The sequence below is a fragment of the Sus scrofa genome, chromosome 13, assembly GCF_000003025.6.
Source record: "Sus scrofa isolate TJ Tabasco breed Duroc chromosome 13, Sscrofa11.1, whole genome shotgun sequence".
NCBI classification, from domain to species: Eukaryota; Metazoa; Chordata; class Mammalia; order Artiodactyla; family Suidae; genus Sus; species Sus scrofa.
The window spans coordinates 98435288-98452945 of NC_010455.5; the positions used below are offsets into that span (position 1 = coordinate 98435288).

At 37.0% G+C, this 17658-nt stretch overlaps 2 protein-coding genes across 3 annotated transcripts in view; one reads left to right on the forward strand and one right to left on the reverse strand.

Annotated features, from left to right (window-relative positions):
* The window catches only part of GFM1 (G elongation factor mitochondrial 1), a 45365-nt gene that overhangs the window by 24156 nt on the left and 3551 nt on the right, over nucleotides 1–17658 (forward strand). For both annotated transcript variants that reach the window (XM_003358643.4, XM_013982167.2), the window contains 2 exons: nucleotides 10057–10219; nucleotides 12123–12267. In XM_003358643.4, the coding sequence (XP_003358691.1) occupies nucleotides 10057–10219; nucleotides 12123–12267 (308 nt within the window). The remainder of the gene's footprint in view (nucleotides 1–10056; nucleotides 10220–12122; nucleotides 12268–17658) is intronic.
* On the reverse strand, nucleotides 31–6536 carry LXN (latexin). The gene is made up of 6 exons (XM_003358644.4): nucleotides 6144–6536; nucleotides 4784–4846; nucleotides 3094–3271; nucleotides 2657–2793; nucleotides 625–687; nucleotides 31–357 (listed from the first exon to the last, which is right to left on the reverse strand). Exons 1-6 carry the CDS (start codon nucleotides 6270–6272, stop codon nucleotides 259–261), a joined length of 669 nt encoding a protein of 222 aa, XP_003358692.1. The 5' UTR covers nucleotides 6273–6536; the 3' UTR covers nucleotides 31–258.

Here is a 17658-nt window from a genome sequence, read left to right on the forward strand (position 1 = left end):
TACACAACACAATTTAACATACTCTGAGGCTGGAGTTAAGAGCCTTTTATTAGGGGATATGCATAGTGCTATTACTGTTGATAAGACACTTATACGTTGTGATGCTCTTTATTATGGAAGTACTGTACTATAATCAGGGTCATTCATACAAAGTGACACTTTTGGGATTTATCTGACTACTTAAGCTATATATCAAAGAAGACATAAACAAATCACTAATGAACATGTTTACACTTCGTCCAGGGTTAGGGTCTTCGTTTATTCCAATTGTGCTTCCTTTGGCAGACGGCTGTTATGTTTTACTTTAGTGCCATATTGTGGATGCCAGAGAACTTGCATTTGCCAAGGAATCATCTCCTGCAAGTAAAGGAAACTAATGCTGTGATAAAATTCAGAAAACATGTAAGAAAACAATTGGGTTTATATTTTGTTAGAGACAAAACAATTCTCATAAAGATAGCACAAAACAAGTTAAATTACTGTAAGTGTAATATACTTCAACCTGGTGCCTTTTTGAATTTACATGAATTCTGATTTAAAGCCAAAATTAATTAGGCATATTGTAGCCACAAAATGAGTCTCAGGTTTCAAAGCAGCATCAAATAAAGGTAAATGATACTCTACCTGAGATGCAATATCATGAAGTAGAATGGTGTAGTCTAACTCAATGAAGTCATCATTTCTTTGCTATAATTGAAAAACAAAACAAAAACCTGGTATTCATTATCATTGGCAAAGTGATATTTTAATTTTAGAAGTCAGCTTTCGTTGGTAGATGACAATAATATTTCCACTTAGGTAAAAATAAAATTGAATGTCACTATTTAGCATGACAGAAAAACTATTCTCTTATAAATAAGATTTCTTTCAAACTACATTTTAAAAGCATGATTTTTTTCATTTGTTACTCTAAAAATCTGTTTTAAAACCCTTTCAGTTTTTAGTTTCTGAATTGTGGTAGCTACTTAAGAGCATTACAGTTTATAACCTGTCATTTTAAGATCCTTAATGTTTCCATTGTTCGTAAAAGCATCATTTAAGGGATAAACTACTGAAATGAGTGTTCACATTAAAGGAAACCAATTTTATAATAGAAATTCTCTTTTTAAAAACAAAATAATAAAATATATTGTTTGATTTTATAATTAAAGCTTTGATCTATGCTGCTTATTGCTTTGGGCATGTAAAGAATTTATACCATCAGCTACACAGAAATATTATATCCACGTAGTTTAAAATAATTTTCATCAGAGATTTGCTGCACTTACACAAGGCTCTTTAAGGCTTATATTTATGTACTGAAACAAGGCCCAGACTCCAAAAGGCAGCATAAACTCCCGTGGCTTCTTTGATTAACAGTAATTATAAATGCAGCCTCAGGATCAAATAAAACTATACTATTCTTTCCTTATAATATCTTGAAGCAATCCTTTCTTTGACCATATCAGCAAAGAATGTCCTTTAAGGATAAGGTAAAAATTGGGAAGGTTTCTTATGTGTTGGATCTTAATAGGTAAAGATATGTAATATATATACCCTGAAACAGTGATAAACTCTTTTGTTGGGATTTTCATTAATGCTTTAAAACTGCAATTTAGTGAAGGGTTACAGGAATTTTCTTTCATAAGACTACTAACACTATCTTGTGTACATTTTACTTTAAAAACATGGCTTGAAAATCATGATTATGATTAGATATCCTCTTTTACCTGGACCAGCAACTCAGTTATCTGAAACCTCAGTGCCCCTGTAGGAGCTGAAGGTTGCTATCTCAGAAATGCTTTAGAAAAAGACTCTCTTAAAATGTTGTTGTAATAGAGATGCTAGATAGTTGGCATCACACTTTAAGTACTGTAATTGGGTATCCTGCCCTTCAGTGCTCAAAGGTATCTAATAAGTGGTTGCAAAAGCTTGTGGAGTAAAGATGCTCGAGCTGCCTTGAAGTTTGTTATTAACAAGCGAAAACAAAACAACAGGAAAATCCTTTTACGGAGTACGGAGTGCTGACCGCAACTATTGTGGTTTCTTTGCACTCTGTTCTTTTGTATTCCACAAAATACTACTGTTTGACACAATTTTTTTTTCTTTTAAACCTCTTAATAAAGCTAAACTCAAAGAATTTATAATCTTTTTAAAGTCTAGAAAGAGGCAGTTTGGGATAGTCCTATCAGACTTAAAACACAAGGCTGGCAGCAAATAAGATGTGAGGTGGTCAGTTAAGACTAAATGGGCTATAAAACACAATTATATACATCAAGCTTCACGAAGACTGAGATGCTAATAATTTTCTTCTAGTTGTTCCTGAGGGAAAAAAATGCCAGCCCGTATCTCTAGTTCTGGCACCACCATTTCAGTAGAGGGAAAATGCAGAGGAAGTTTCAATATCACATGATTATAGTAATTTGAACAAAAAACTTAGGCTGCCAAAGGAAATAATCTTTATTAAGCTGCACACAAAAAACACTGTCAAATTACAGCTCAAGACTTCACTCTTTTGAAACTGCAGCTTCACCTTCTCTAGCCTTGAACTCTCTTTCAAATATCAGATTACTATTTGAAATACAAAATGACTAAAGAGGCACTAGCTGATCCTGAATTATAACATTTTCAGTAAATATTAACCCTATTAATAGTGTATTTTATAGACATTACTTACCACTTGCTTGACAGTTTGAATTTTTGCCATTTTATACCATGTATTTTCAGTAGAATTCTGCCATATTATATAACCACAAGCAACCCAGGCTAAATGTCGGACTGGCTTCATTTCCAAAGGTACATTTCCAAAACTGTCTGGTGAAGAAACATTTATATGATAAATGGAATTATTTTATATATACAGTATTAACCTTTAAAAAAATCTAAATTCTAAGTCATATCTAAGTTTTCTTCAAATATGTGCAGAAAATAATTAAGCCAAGATTAATCCACAAAAGTCCCAAGGCCTTTTTTTGTTGAATTAGATTAGTGATGAATATTTTTGCAAAAGCCAGTGTATTTCCAGTATAATGTTACCATCTAAAATTTTGAGCATAGGTAACTGATATTGATCTTAAAGTTGAAAAAACAAATTTCTATGCCATATTTATATACCTGGGATATTTTGTGCTTCTAGTGGTTCCTTCATGGACTTGAGTCTTTGATAAAATGTGTTATCTTCCTCATCTGGGTTCTTTCCAATTTCTCCTTCAAATGTAAAGTTGACTTCTGGTGCAGAATCTTGTCCCATTGGAGGGTAAAGTACTTCAGCTGTGCAATTCACTGTAACTTGCTGTTTGAAATATTTTGCAAAAGATCGTCACATGTAGATGGCCATCCATTACTAATTATTGTTCTTTGATATAACAGAATTTAAAACATTGCCCCCCTAGTGGTGGTGGTTCTGATTTTTTAATTAAAATATAGTTGATTTACAGTGTTGTGCCAATTTCTGTTATATGGTAGAGTGACCAGTCATACATATATATCTTCTTTTTCTCACATCCCCTATCATGTTCTATCCCAAGAGACTGGACACAGTTCCCTGTGCTATACAATAGGACCCCATTGCTCATCCATTCTAAATGTAGTAGTTTGCATCTACTAACCTCAGACTGCCAGTCCATCCCACTCCCCCCTCTCTCACCCTTACCAGTAATTTTCTTAGAGGTATCTGAAATAGGTAACATTTTATAACTTGTAAGGTCTCATAATCTTGTAAATTCTTCTTAAATCTTTGAATATGTTTCAGTATTATTGGGATGTCCATAGAAGATTTAAGTCTGATTTTATATACCAACTCTAGACTGGTTATTTTTTCTTTCCATAATTTTTATTCTTTCCTCCTAAAATAACAAATTTTCTCAAATTCAGATACTTCAGTCTGTATTGATATAAATGAGATTGTAGCATTGGTTCTACTTTGTAAAGATGATTGTCTAGCAGCTCAAATACCTTTTAATGAATCTTTTTTTTTTTTGGAAATCTTTTTATATTACCCTGTATCTCAGTTGTACATAACAAAAGGGCAAGGTTTTTTTTTTTTTTTAATTGAAGTGTAGTTGATTTACAGTGTTGTATTACTTTCAGGTGTACAGCACAGTGATTCATTTATACGTGTGTGTGTGTGCGAGCGCGCGTGTATTCATTTTCAGGTTCTTTTCCCTTATAGGTTATTAGAAAATATTAAGTATAGTTGCTTGTGCCATACAGTAGGTATTTATTGGTTATTTTATATATAGTAGTGTGTGTATCAGTAAGGGCAAGCTTTTTTAAATTTCAAGATGGTTACAGTTCCTTCCTTTATTGTCTTATTAATAACTTGATAAGTATGTAATTTTTTTAAATTTCCCAGCCCCATACTGAAAGATTCTTATCTGAACAGAATGGTATTAATTGGCCATTCTATTGCTACTAAATATCTAAAAGCACTTGCTTTCTTTAAATAAAAGAAATGAGAAACAGAATGAGACAGACATTCCAGAGTGATGATGACTGGATAGTTAGTTATTTCATATTAAGCATAAATTCATACTGGCCTATCCTATCAGTATATACATTTTAAAAGGAAATTTACTTTAAGTATGGAGAGTCCCTGTTCCAAATAGCTCAATAGAAATTCTAAGTGTATCTCAGAATACCCTAAAAATAAAAACTGACCCTTGTGTGGTCATCATTTTTTTTTTGGAAGCAAGGATTTCACAACTTTTTTTAAAGCCAAATTAATCCTATGATTTTATCAGCAGAGGTGATCTGGACTATTGAGACTCAAATTTTATTTCATAATAAAAGATGTTTCACTTACTTTTTGGATAATTTCTTCCACAGAAAACTTAAGGCGATACTTATGTCCTTTTCCTGGAATATCCTAAAATTAAGAAAATATGGTATTATTATAACAATCACCCAGTTCTTTACACTGTTAGAAGAATCCATTGTCATTTGAGGAGGCTGACTGGTGAGGGCAAATGATTAAAGCTTGAAAAAGGCAAGTCGCCATGTGTGTGACATTTAATTTAGCAGATCCTCTAGTAGGGTTATTTTGGATGAGAACAAAAAGATGGGTTAAAAGCATATATAAATAAAATCAGTTATAATTCACTTTCAGGTCATTAGAGGTAAAGGACTCTAACCTCTGACTCTGTGATCTTAAATTCCACATAAGATATCTTGAAAAATGTAATTTTAAAGATAACAAATAAGACACACCATTGCAAAGATTTTTCATAATGCCCTATGTACCCTCCAAAGAGTATTCAATAAAAATGAATTCCATTTTGAGGCAGATAATTGCAGAGTGGTTAGAGTTAAGTACTGCTTTTACTTGTATATTAGTGGACCTGCAAAATGATACTTTAACAAATTTTATAACTGTAAAACAAACCTTTAGGTATTTATTTCACTTTTGAATGAAGATACAATTGAGAATTTATACCTAATTATGTTACCTGGTATGGTTTTGAAATAATATTTACTCCCTGTCAGTCCTTAAACACTGTTTAGCAGTTAAACTTCTGTCAGTAAATAAGGCAAGGTCTCAAATCCATTAAATTTTAGTAAAATGGAAATGAGTTTAGCGAATGTTGAGGGCTTGAGTATTTAACCCTTTAGCCAGCGGGAACCCATCATTCACAACAGTCATTGGCGGTAGTGTTTGGGTGGTTGAAGTGAAGCCTCAGCCACAGTACTCTGACTTGGCTTTGTCAGGTTCTGTTGCTTTATCTTTGTCAAAGAGTAATAATAGCATAATAGTAATAAAGGATTGGTCTTAAAATTTAGACAGTGAAGAATCATTTACAAGACCAGAGCTTTTGTTGGTCCAGATTGGAGGAGTAGATGAGGAATGAAGAAGCAGTTTTAAGATTCTTCTGAAAATAGTTCCTATAGTTTTCTCTTTGGGGAAAGGCGAGAATGCCGCCCTTCATTGAGAACATTCCCCCACTTCTTTGTAATAATGCCCATAAAAAAACGGTATCGCTGTCTCTGCCTTCCTGTGAAAACAACAAAACAGCCCCTAGAGACTGAAGTATAGACCAGTCCCGCGAGACAAACAGTGAGACAAAACCAGACGTGGGGTGTAGAGGAGTCGGGAGCCCACCGAGCTGAGACCCTTGGGAATGCAGGGAACGCTGGCGGGTGCCCCTACAGCCCGCTAACTGACTCACCTCTAGGCTGGCTTGTTTGACTGTCTGCACCAGAAACAACTTGTGGGGGGTCCCCTGCTGGTAGTTGATGCAGCTCTCTGCCACCGAGGCCGCCCTGGAGGCCGGGTAGTGGGTCGGAGGGATTTCCATTCTTGGTGACCTGCGGCTGGACTTGAGTGGGGCTGCTCAAGCCTAAGGAGAAAGGAAGTGCACCCCGCTGCTGCTAGTACCGGCCCGAGGCGGAAAAGTCAGCCCTGTGCTTTGGGCTGGACTTGGGCTGGGGCGGGATCACCAGCTTCTTCCCTCCCTCTCTTCCTCCTTCCCTCCTTCCGATTCTGAAAGCTACCGCTTTTGTGCTGGCTCCTGCTTGGGCTGCTGCTGTGGCCCCGCCCTGCGGCCCCGCCCTGCTACCGCCTCATTCCCTCTTAGAGCCCCCTCCTCCTTTAAGAGAGGATGGGGAGGGAGTCTGTGGGCTAACATCCTGTTATTTATTAACTTTTACAGAAGCACTTGGCTTTTGCTTTACTGGAGGGTCTCCTCTGGGGCTTCCGGTTTCCTCTCTGTGGAAAGTCTGGTTGCTTCGTTTGCAGTTGAAAGCACAACTTCCTTCAGAGCCACCCACTGTGTCAGGCACAGGGCAAAGTGCAAAGGAGCCTCCAGATAGTCATTTGGATTCCTTCTTTTCCCTTTCCATTGTAAGAGTCCAGGAACAGGCTTGCTTATCCCCCAGCTTTTTGTGGCCATGGGCCAGTTCTGCCCAAATCAGGGTATGAGAGACTGCAAACGATAGCATTAATTTGGAAGATCATGTAATTTAGGTCAGGAGAAATTTTAACAGATACCTGCATCCCTTTCTTCCTTTCCTGATCTTAGAAAGATGAAGTTTTGATATAATGCCACACTTCTAACTTTTGGAATCGCTTTGAAAATTTTACTTTGAGGATTAAGACATACTTAAAAACCAAGCGTATACAAAGCATTACATTAAAGTAGCTTCCAACAAAAACAGTTTTTAAAGCCCCTTAAGCAAGCACAAAACTTTTAGTAGGCAGTGCAGTTTTACTCTCCAGAACTCAATTACTTCCTTCAGTCACCTTTAAAGAAACTATAGTCTAGGCTCTTTTTCAGATTTGCAGTAGATGAGGCAGCAAAGGTTCCTTTTCATCAGCTGTATAGCCAAACTGACACTGTATTTTTTGGCTTAGAAATAAAGACTCTGCTATTTTTCCCCAAAATGGATTTTGAAAGTTCTTTGGGTAGGCACATATGTTGTGTGTGTGGTTTTTTTTTTTTTTTTTAAATTAGCAAAAATGTATTTTAATGTGCTATCCTCAAATACCCTCTTTAACTTATTTATAAAGTCTTTGTAGTAAGTAAGTTTTTAAAGAATAATTCTGTTCTTTCTAGTTATATTAGTCAACAACTGTCAGGTAACTAGAGAATGAAAGGGTTAGTTTCTCCTCTTAAGGCTTTTTCAAAAAAATTGGAGGTGGTTTTTCTTTGGGGAGTGGGGGGTCATTCATCTGCCAGCCAGTCTCTTAGGGTTGTTGTGTGTGTGTGTGAATTGTATGAATTATGTGCTCCTTTGATAATGTCCAAGAAAGAATGGCTGAGTATTCTAATTACAGAAATTGAGCTTTTTGCTGATAATGAAATTTTTCAAGTTTCACAAATAGCTAGTTAACATCTCCTATGTTATTACCGGTTAGAGTTATGAGAATTACAATATGTGAGCTTCCTAAAGTCACCCTTTTGAAGCTTTATGAATACAATTACCATCTCTGTAGATCAAGGCTAGTAACAAAGGTTATGACATATCAGGTAATTACTAAGAGTAGACATACCCAATTCTTTTTTTTTTTTTTAATTTTTTTTAATTTTTGCCTTTTTTAGGGCCACACCTGCAGAATGTGGAGGTTCCCAGCCTAGGGGTCTAATCAGAGCTGTAGCCACCGGCCTACGCCAGAGCCACAGAACGCGGGATCTGAGCCGCGTCTACAACCCACACCACAGCTCAGGGCAACGTCAGATCCTTAACCCACTGATCAAGGCCAGGGATCGAACCCGCAACCTCATGGTTCCTAGTCGGATTTGGTCACTGAGCCACGACGGGAACTCCCTAGGCTATTCTTAAAATATAATTATTACATTAAAAAATTTAGGAGTTCCCGTCGTGGTGCAGTGGTTAACGAATCCGACTAGGAACCATGAGGTTGCGGGTTCGGTCCCTGCCCTTGCTCAGTGGGTTAACGATCCGGCGTTGCCGTGAGCTGTGGTGTAGGTCGCAGACGCGGCTCGGATCCCGCGTTGCTGTGGCTCTGGCGTAGGCCGGTGGCTACAGCTCCGATTCAACCCCTAGCCTGGGAACCTCCATATGCCGCGGGAGCGGCCCAAGAAATAGCAACAACAGCAACAACAACAACAACAGACAAAAAGACAAAAGACAAAAAAAAAAAAAAAAAAAAATTTAACTGCGTATTTAGATGTTAAATAAATAAACTGCATAAGAGAATCTCATTCCTATACTTGAGTCCTTGAAATCTTACTTACTAAAATTTCATTAATGGTTGGTCAAGAGGTCATTATCCTCAAACTTGAATAATGTATAAGTTACCTTGAAAGTGGCAAACTTATTGTGGGTCTCTGGGATCAGGCAAATTATTATTTTAAATAACTATGAATGTAAAACGTAAGTAAAAACGCCTATGGCTTGCAAGCTTGATAAGACAAAGTAAAAATAAATCTACAGAATAGAGACAGACAATAAAACCAACACAATTTAAATTAACATTAATTTTAATGTAAGAGATGATGTTTTACCAAAATGAAATTGTCTTTCACAAAATGCCAGTAGTCTAGCCACAGGAACATTGTTCAGTGTATCTGTTTGCTGCCTACCAAGTAGTGTCTTAGTTCTTCCACTTCTTAGCTACAGTAAAATCTCTCTTTGTGCAGCTCAGTGGTTAACGAACCAGACTAGGATCCATGAGGATGCTCCCTCTTTTTATTTGTTTTATATTTTTTTGCTGTTTAGGGCCGTACCCTCGACATATGGAAGTTCCCAGGCTAGGGGTCGAATAGGAGCCACGGCTGCCAGCCTATGCCACAGCCACAGCAAGGCAGGATCCAAGCCACATCTGCGACCTACACCACAGCTCACCGCAAAGCCGGATCCTTAACTCACTGAGCAAGGCCGAAGATCGAACCCGAATCCTCATGGATCCTAGTCCAGTTCATTAACCACTGAGCCATGAAGGGAACTCCCTGTTTACATATTTTAATGCGTATGTAAAATATTTATTTCATCCTATTTATGTTGTCATTAGGAGTTTGAAGTAAATACCAACTTGTGTCTATATATGTCTCTATTTGAATGGCTCTTATGTTAATCATGATTAATTTGCCATTAATCCTTTTCAGGTGTTCGTTACTCTGCCTGAAATGACTTTCTCTTATATTGTCTTAGTCCGTAGTGTCCAAGTTGTAAAATCAGATAGCAGCTAAATGAATTAACTGCACAGCTCCTATTTTCAAGCAGCTGTCCTCGTTGTAGAAATTTAAGGGTAGAACACTGTGTCCCAGGGAAGGGAGGTAGTCCAAAAAAATGGGCAAGCTCTTTGGAAAATACGTTACTCGAATAAGAACCTTACATCTACTTTTTAACTGGTTGACTTTTTACTTTCTACTTGTGAAATTCAGAATTAGCAGAATTAAATCATGGATTACTTTATTGGTATACCCCATCCTCACCTCCAAGTAAGAACAGAAAGGAGAAGATTCCTTTTAAAATAAATTCTATTGTAAAAATTTTATATTCGAAGGGAAAAGTAAAAATGGTAAAAGGTGGTTTTTTTCATTTAAATTAGAAGGAGTTATTTTGGTAATTATATAATTCCATGTTGATTTTGTTTTCCCCCTCCCAAATCACTTTCAGGTTTGAGTTTACACATAAAAAGCAGTCGGGTGGTGCAGGCCAATTTGGAAAGGTGATAGGTGTGCTGGAGCCTCTGGACCCAGAGAACTACACTAAGTTGGAGTTTTCAGATGAAACATTTGGGGCAAATGTTCCAAAGCAATTTGTGCCTGCTGTGGAAAAGGTAAAAAACACACAAACAAACAAACATAAAAAACTTTATTGCATTAAAAAAAAAAAAATCAAAAGCAGTCTATTAGGTATCAAATGATACTGCTATCATCACATTTTTTTTTCTGTGGTTCATTTTCCTTATAGGCCTGTTTCTTTATCTGATTAAGCTTTCTATCTGATTTAGAATCTTTAATTCTTTAAGTTCAAGAGCTAAAAAATACATGCTGTGGCAATGAGGAGAAGTCATCTTGTTTCTTAGTCATGGTTATAATATTTCTCTTGATAAATTGAAACTACTTTGTTGATTGTAATCAGCAATTGAAATTTGTAGAGTCATTGGGGTGCGTGAAAGTTTTAGGTGTACCATTACAGTACAATGATCCTTCATTAAGATTCCCAACACCTGGGTGCTGTCCTCATCCCTGATAGTGATTCATATGCCCTTGGGTAGTAAATCATGGTGTTCAGAGCCGCTTTCTTCGTTTATAAACTAAACAAACATGCAATATTTACACCTGAACCACTCACAAAATTGAGGATCAGATAAGACTCTGACACTTCTTTGGGAATTGTAAAGTGCTTTGCAGATATAAGAAGTTATTAGTTTTTTGTTAGCTTTCTAGGTTTCTGGCTTTAAAACTATTGTGAACCTTTAGCAACTGCCTATTCTTATAGATTGAAGTTTCTAGGTTTTTTTTTTAAACTTTTAACTTAGAAATCTTTATTAACAGATCATAATGCTGGTTTCAGCATTAATTTTGGTAACATTTTAATGATTAGTGTATTTCTTTGTGTGTTTCTTCTTAGGGCCGCACCTGCAGCCTATGGAGGTTCCCAGGCTAGGGTCGAATTGGAGTTGCAGCTGCTGGTGTATGCCACAACCACAGCAACACCAGATCTGAGCAGTGTCTATGACCTACACTGTAGCTTGCGGCAATGCCAGATCCTTAACCCACTGAGCAAGGCCAGGGATCGAACTTCTGTCCTCATGGATTCTAGTCAGATTCATTTCTGCTGAGCCATGACGGGAACTCCCGATTAGTGTATTTCATTCATTATACTTTATTTCAAAGTAGTATTCTGTAATTCACTCTTTTACATTATCTTATTCACCAAGATTAATGTAGTGCAGTAAAGCTTATATACTTTTCAATATTCAGAGTTTACAGTTTTGAAATGTCACATATATATTGTACTATATGTGCAGCAGTGTGACTGTTTTGCCACAAGAAACTAACTTGAATTGTAGGAGCTCTATATATTTAAGTGACTGAATGAAAAAGAATTGCACTTATCAAATTGTACTCTTTAAATATGTATGGTTTACTATATATCAGTTATACCTCAGTAAAAGCTGCTTTTTAGAAACAGAATTGCTTTTAATTTTAGTTCTTACATTGTATAACGCTAAAGCTGTTATGTAGTGCTCTGCCAGTGAAGCAGAGCAGTGATAGGTGTGTGTATGTGTATATATATATATATAAGGCACTCAAGACCCAGCTGTTGATTAGATGTCAGTTTTGTTCAGGGTTTTCCTTTAGGGAGTTTCTTAGATCTGCCTTTTTTCTCTTTCCTCATTGTAAAATTAAGAACATGCTGTCGTTATAATGCATCATGAGAGTGCAGTAATTCCTGAAGGTGAGGTTATGAAAAAGTGATTGCTAACACTCTCAGCATCACTTTTGAGCCAGCTCACGCCTTTTAAGTAATAAACTTTTCCAAAGGACTGCTCCTGTAGATGCCATGGTAATCAAACCTAAATAAGACTATTAAACTTTTTTAAAAAATTTAAAGAATACAATGTAGCATACATAAAAGTGTTAAACTTCCGAATACTAAAACATTTGGGTTTTTTTTGGTAATGTATCTGTAAGTGAAGCCCACTGTAGAAGTTGTGTTCATTTCATTAACAGGGGTTTTTGGATGCTTGCGAGAAGGGCCCTCTGTCTGGTCATAAGCTCTCTGGACTTCGGTTTGTCCTGCAAGATGGAGCACATCACATGGTGGATTCCAATGAAATCTCTTTCATCCGCGCTGGAGAAGGTGCTCTAAAACAAGGTATGCTGTCATATCACTGCATCTGTCTTCCTGGTGGACCATCAGAGCTTCAGAGGACAGCACTGTGTTTAGGCCTCCTCTCCCAGAGCAGTAAGCAGCACACCAGGGAACATGATAGTTCTGGGCAAATATTCATAGAATCAAAGTGAGATATTTTCTTTATTACAAAATTAAAAATACTGGATTTTTAATGTTGTTCTCCTAAGTTATCTGGTATTTTTCATATGTTTAAATCATGGTCTACTGGTTCTGTTTTTAATAGAGAAGACAGAAATGTTCAGAATCCTAAGAAACATTTTAAAGAAACATTAACTATAGTCATGCTGTTTTTAGTGATTTATTCAATGTCAGAAAATTTATAAATTTGTAGTCAGCTTTTTTATGTATGACATTTAGGCTTTTAGGTATTTTGAGGATGGCAAAGTATTTTGAAAGAGTTGAGTAAACCTCGTTCTCCGTGTGGACTTCTGGCTAAACTGCTAAAATTCTCAACCTTTCTCATGTAGAATAATGTCTACCAAACCCTGATGAGATAGGATCCTAAGAAATTGCAAATATATCTGATTCATTGCTTATAAGAGAGAAAAGCAAATGACAGCACAGAAGTTTGACATCAGGGTTATTCAACGAAGGAATTTTAAGTTTTATCCGGAAGCCAGTCATCCCCTCTGTCATCTCCATATCCGTTATATAGTAATTCATTAGTAATGTCCATAGGGTGTTTACACAAAACATTTCAGATACATTTTATCAAAGAAGGTCACAATGGCCAGCAGGAAATTATAACACATCATTTCCAGGCATTTGGTAAATCAGAAATGTATTGATTTTTTTATGAATTTTGGACTTTGCTGGTTTTGGTGTATTTGCATCAGTGATCAGGTGTGGAGCAATGGTGGAGAAGGTTGCTCATTCTTGACTGGATTGCTGATTTCTTATTTTACCTAAACAAATGGGAGCCATTAGTAATTTTTGGTTTCATTTCTTAGTTGTAAAAGGGTGAGAGAATATTCCATCTTCTTTTTTTTTTTTTTGGGCCATGCAGAGTACCAGGGCCAGGGCATGAAAACACTGGATCCTTAACCTGCTCAGCCACCAGGGAACTCTTGTTTTCTTTATGCCAGCTAGCTGTCTATTAAAACTGCAGTTGAAATATGTGATCTAGAAACCTTGTCACAATATAACATTTGTGTTAATAGGAACAAAAGGGAAATAAAGTCACAAAGAAAAATAAGATTTTTTATTAGGGGTGATTCAGGTTATAATACCTGCCTCTTGCCCTGTAGGTGTTTACTATTTTTTTTCTTTTTTTTGTCTTTTTAAGGCTGAGCCTGCAGAATATGGAAGTTCCCAGGCTAGGGATCACAGGCCCACACCACAGCAATGCCAGATCTGAACCACATCTTTGACCTACACTGTAGCTCACAGCAATACCAGATCCTTAACCCACTGAGCAGCGCCAGGGGTCAAACCCACATCCGATACTAGTCACATTCATTACAACTGAGCCACAATGGGAACTCCAAGGTGTTTACTACTTTAATTATTCTTAAACTGACAAATTAGTTGTAATCACTTTATATTCTTTTTTTCAGCTTTATTGAGGTACAGTTGACAAAATTGTAAACTATTTTAAGTGATAATTTGATAAACGTATAAATTTTGAAAGTATTTATACAATACTTTTTTAAAGTATTGTTAAAAACAGGGATTCGCATTGTGATTCAGTGGGTTAAGAACCCAACATAGTGTCTGTGAGGATGCAGGTTCAATCTGTAGCCTCACTCAGTGGGTTAAAGATATGGTATTGCCATAACCTCCATCATTGCTGCAAGGTGTGGTATCTGTCCCAGATGTAGCTCAGATCTGATGTTGCTGTGGCTGTTGTGTAGGCCTGCAGCTGCAGCTCTGATTCAGCCCCTAGCCCAGGAACTTCCATATGCCTTGGGTGTGGCCTTAAAAGGGGGGAAAAAAAGTATTGTTAAAACAAACCTAGAAGTCACCAGTCGTTCTGTGATGGTTCTTGAATAGAAATTGGTAACTTTCCTTGATAGAGGTTTACATAAAGCAAGATGATTGGTAAAATCAGTTAACAAAGATCCTTTTTAATTGTACCTATATGAAAATAAATAAATATGTATCATATACCCATAATGTACATGTATATATATATCCATGAAATACTCTATATCTCTAAGAAATTTTTTTTTTTTTTTTTTTTTTTTTTTTGCTTTTTAGGGCCGCACCTGCGGCATATGGAGGTTCCCAGGCTAGGGGTCAAAAGGGAGCTACAAACTGCTGCCATAGCCACTGCAACACAGGATAAGAGCCTCATCTTCTACCTACACCATAGCTCATGGCAATGCCAGATCCTTAACCTACTGAGTGAGGCCAGGGATCTAACCTGCAACTTCATGGTTCCTAGTGAGATTTGCTTCCGCTGAGCCATGATGGAAAGTCCTATATGTCTATGAATATTAACTAAACAGTTAAGTATGTACCATTTAGGTTTTAAATACTTAAATGTATAAATATTGTGTGTGATTAATCGCCTGGTGAGGGTGCAAAGAAAAAACACTAAATAATAATTAAATTGAGAAGTTGTGGGTTTTTTTGCCAGATAAATATTTGCAAATTAGCAGGGTGCTAGTGTGAAAAATGAATTACTTTGCTATCTCATCATCTGATTTTTATTTTTCCATGATTGAAAGACAAAAGTGTAGAAGGATAAAAATAAATTTTTGATAAGCTCTTAAGAAAATCAGCTTTTCATGCATATATCTCCAAAGATTATCATTATGAGAGTTTTGGGGGAAAATTGTTGAGAAATGAGCTTAATATCAGATTAGCTTCTACTTTTGAGCCGTTCTCTATTATCAAAATTGGAGGAAAAATAATTCAAATTCTCATGTATTTTTCATTTAAAAAAATGAAAACTGCAACTATTTTCAGCCACAATTTAAACTTTGCCCCTGAGATTAATCAGTGATGTGACTAAAACTGAAATGTGAAATCGAATGTTCTTTTAGGGCACTTTCACCTTATGGATGTGACTGTCACCATCATTTTCTATGGCCAGTTTTTAGAAAGACCGCTGTGCTTGGTCTTCCCGAAAACGTTGAATTTGTAGCTGCTCTGCAGGAAAAATAAAGGCCTACCCAGAGTCATGGTTAGCTCATTTTTCTTGGCAGTATCCCTTTTTTGATCTCCTGGGCTTTGATTTTGAACGTTGGTTCTACTTTATACTTAACTCTGTGGAAATGGGCACATCCAGGCTGCTTTGAGATTGTCATTCCACAATATTAAATGAGAAAGTTCTTAAAAACACTCACACGTACATATGGGGCATAGTGAATGCGAATTTTCTTTCCTTCACATTACCTTTGACCACACACTGTGCTATGCCACCCAGTCACCAGCTTTTTGTCTCGGAATGGTCATAATAAAATTTATTGATCACTTTTGTGCTGTGTATTATGCTAAGTACCTGAATTAGCATATCTTACCTTCAACAGTGGACTTTATAGTTGAGAAAATTGAGACTCGAGTAGTTAATTGAAATCCTCGGAGTTCCCGTCGTGGTGCAGTGGTTAACGAATTCGACTAGGAACCATGAGGTTGCGGGTTCGATCCCTGCGCTTGCTCATTGGGTCAAGGTTCCGGCGTTGCCGTGAGCTGTGGTGTAGGTCGAAGATGCTGCTCGGATCCCGAGTTGCTGTGGCTCTGGTGTAGGCTGGCAGGTACAGCTCCCATTCGACCCCTAGCCCGGGAACCTCCATATGCCGCAGGAGCGGCCCAAGAAATGGCAAAAAGACAAAAAAAAAAAAAAAAAAAAAAAAGAAATCCTCAAGGTTACATGATAGTGGTGGAGCTGAGAGTTATACCCAGACCAGAGTCATAGTCCTTGACCATCTCCTCACACAACCTCTTTAGCATCCAGCCTGGTGTTACTATCTTTATCCCTAGAGGACTGTAATAGAAACATTACCACCTCTACCCACACTTTAGGTTTAAAAGGTCCTGTAGTGATAGGGGTATTTTCACCTCCTGCCTTAAAAGACCACATGGATCTACCTCAAGAAAAATTGCCTTTAGGACTTGGCCGCCATGTGATTATTTTAAAAATGGCAGAATGAATTACCTCTGAAGTTTTATCACATGGAGTGGGGTTAGAGAAAAGAGTGAATAAGGGTGAGGTTCTCTGAAGTGAATCAGAAGGTGGATTTGGGAAGAAAGAGGGAGTTGAAAGGAAAGGAGCTGGGTGAGGGAATATGAAATTGAGAACTGGGCAGGCTATCCTCAACAGTTAAGGGATGGGTGCTATATACTTGATCCCTTCCTTCCCTTTAGAATATGACCCATTTTGATTTTAGCTCTTTTATATTACTGACATATTGAAAACACTAGATAATGTATAACTAAATTTTAATGTGCCTGCTCACATTTCTCTCTGGGTACCTTCTTCTGCATTAATTACATCTATTTAGAGCCAAAGAAGCTTTGCTGTTGTGATAACCCGAGAAGTTACAAGAAATAGAGCTGCTTTTTATAATCGAGAATTGCTAGTCTACTGCTTTAGATGTCTTCATAGGGTTCTACAAGGATTAGCTAATGAAATTTAGGAGTCTGCAAAGGTTCATTATTCCTCTACTCAAAACAAAATTCACTAATTGGAGCTAATTAGTCAAAGGTAGGTCTGAGCTAGGATATGAATTGAACTAGAAAATATTTCGAAGAGATATGTGTATTCAATGGCTGTTTTTATTATTATACTTAAGCTAATAGTGTCTTTTGAACATTAGTTTATTATGAACAAATTGATGCTTGGAAAATTGTTTTCTTTGTCACCTTTTCTGTGTTTTGCTTAAAGCCTTTTTTTTTTTTTTTGTTTTTCTTTTTCTTTTTACAGCGGCACCTGCAGCATATGGAAGTTCCCAGGCTAGGGGTCGGATTGGAGCTGCAGCTGCCGGTCTATGCCACAGCCACAATGGATCCAAGCCAAATATGCAACCTATGCCACAGCTTGCAGTAACACCAGATCCTTAACCCACTGAGGGAGGCCAGGGATCTAACCTGCATCCTCACAGACATTGTATTGGGTTCTTAACCTGCTGAGTCACAGGGGAACTCCAGTTAAAGTCTTTATTTAAAGATAATTCATTGAGGAATTCCTGCTGTAACACACTGAGTTAAAGGATCTGGTGTTGCCACAGCTGTGGTGTGGGTCAAGCTATGGCTCAGATTTGATCCCTGGCCTGAAAACTTCCATGTGTCGTGAGTGTGGCTGAAAAAGGAAAAAAAAAAAAAAAAGATAATTCATCCAGTCTAAGACTGAAGTATTATTCTGCTCTATCCAAATTAAATATTGAGTGTTTGAAGTTTCACTATATT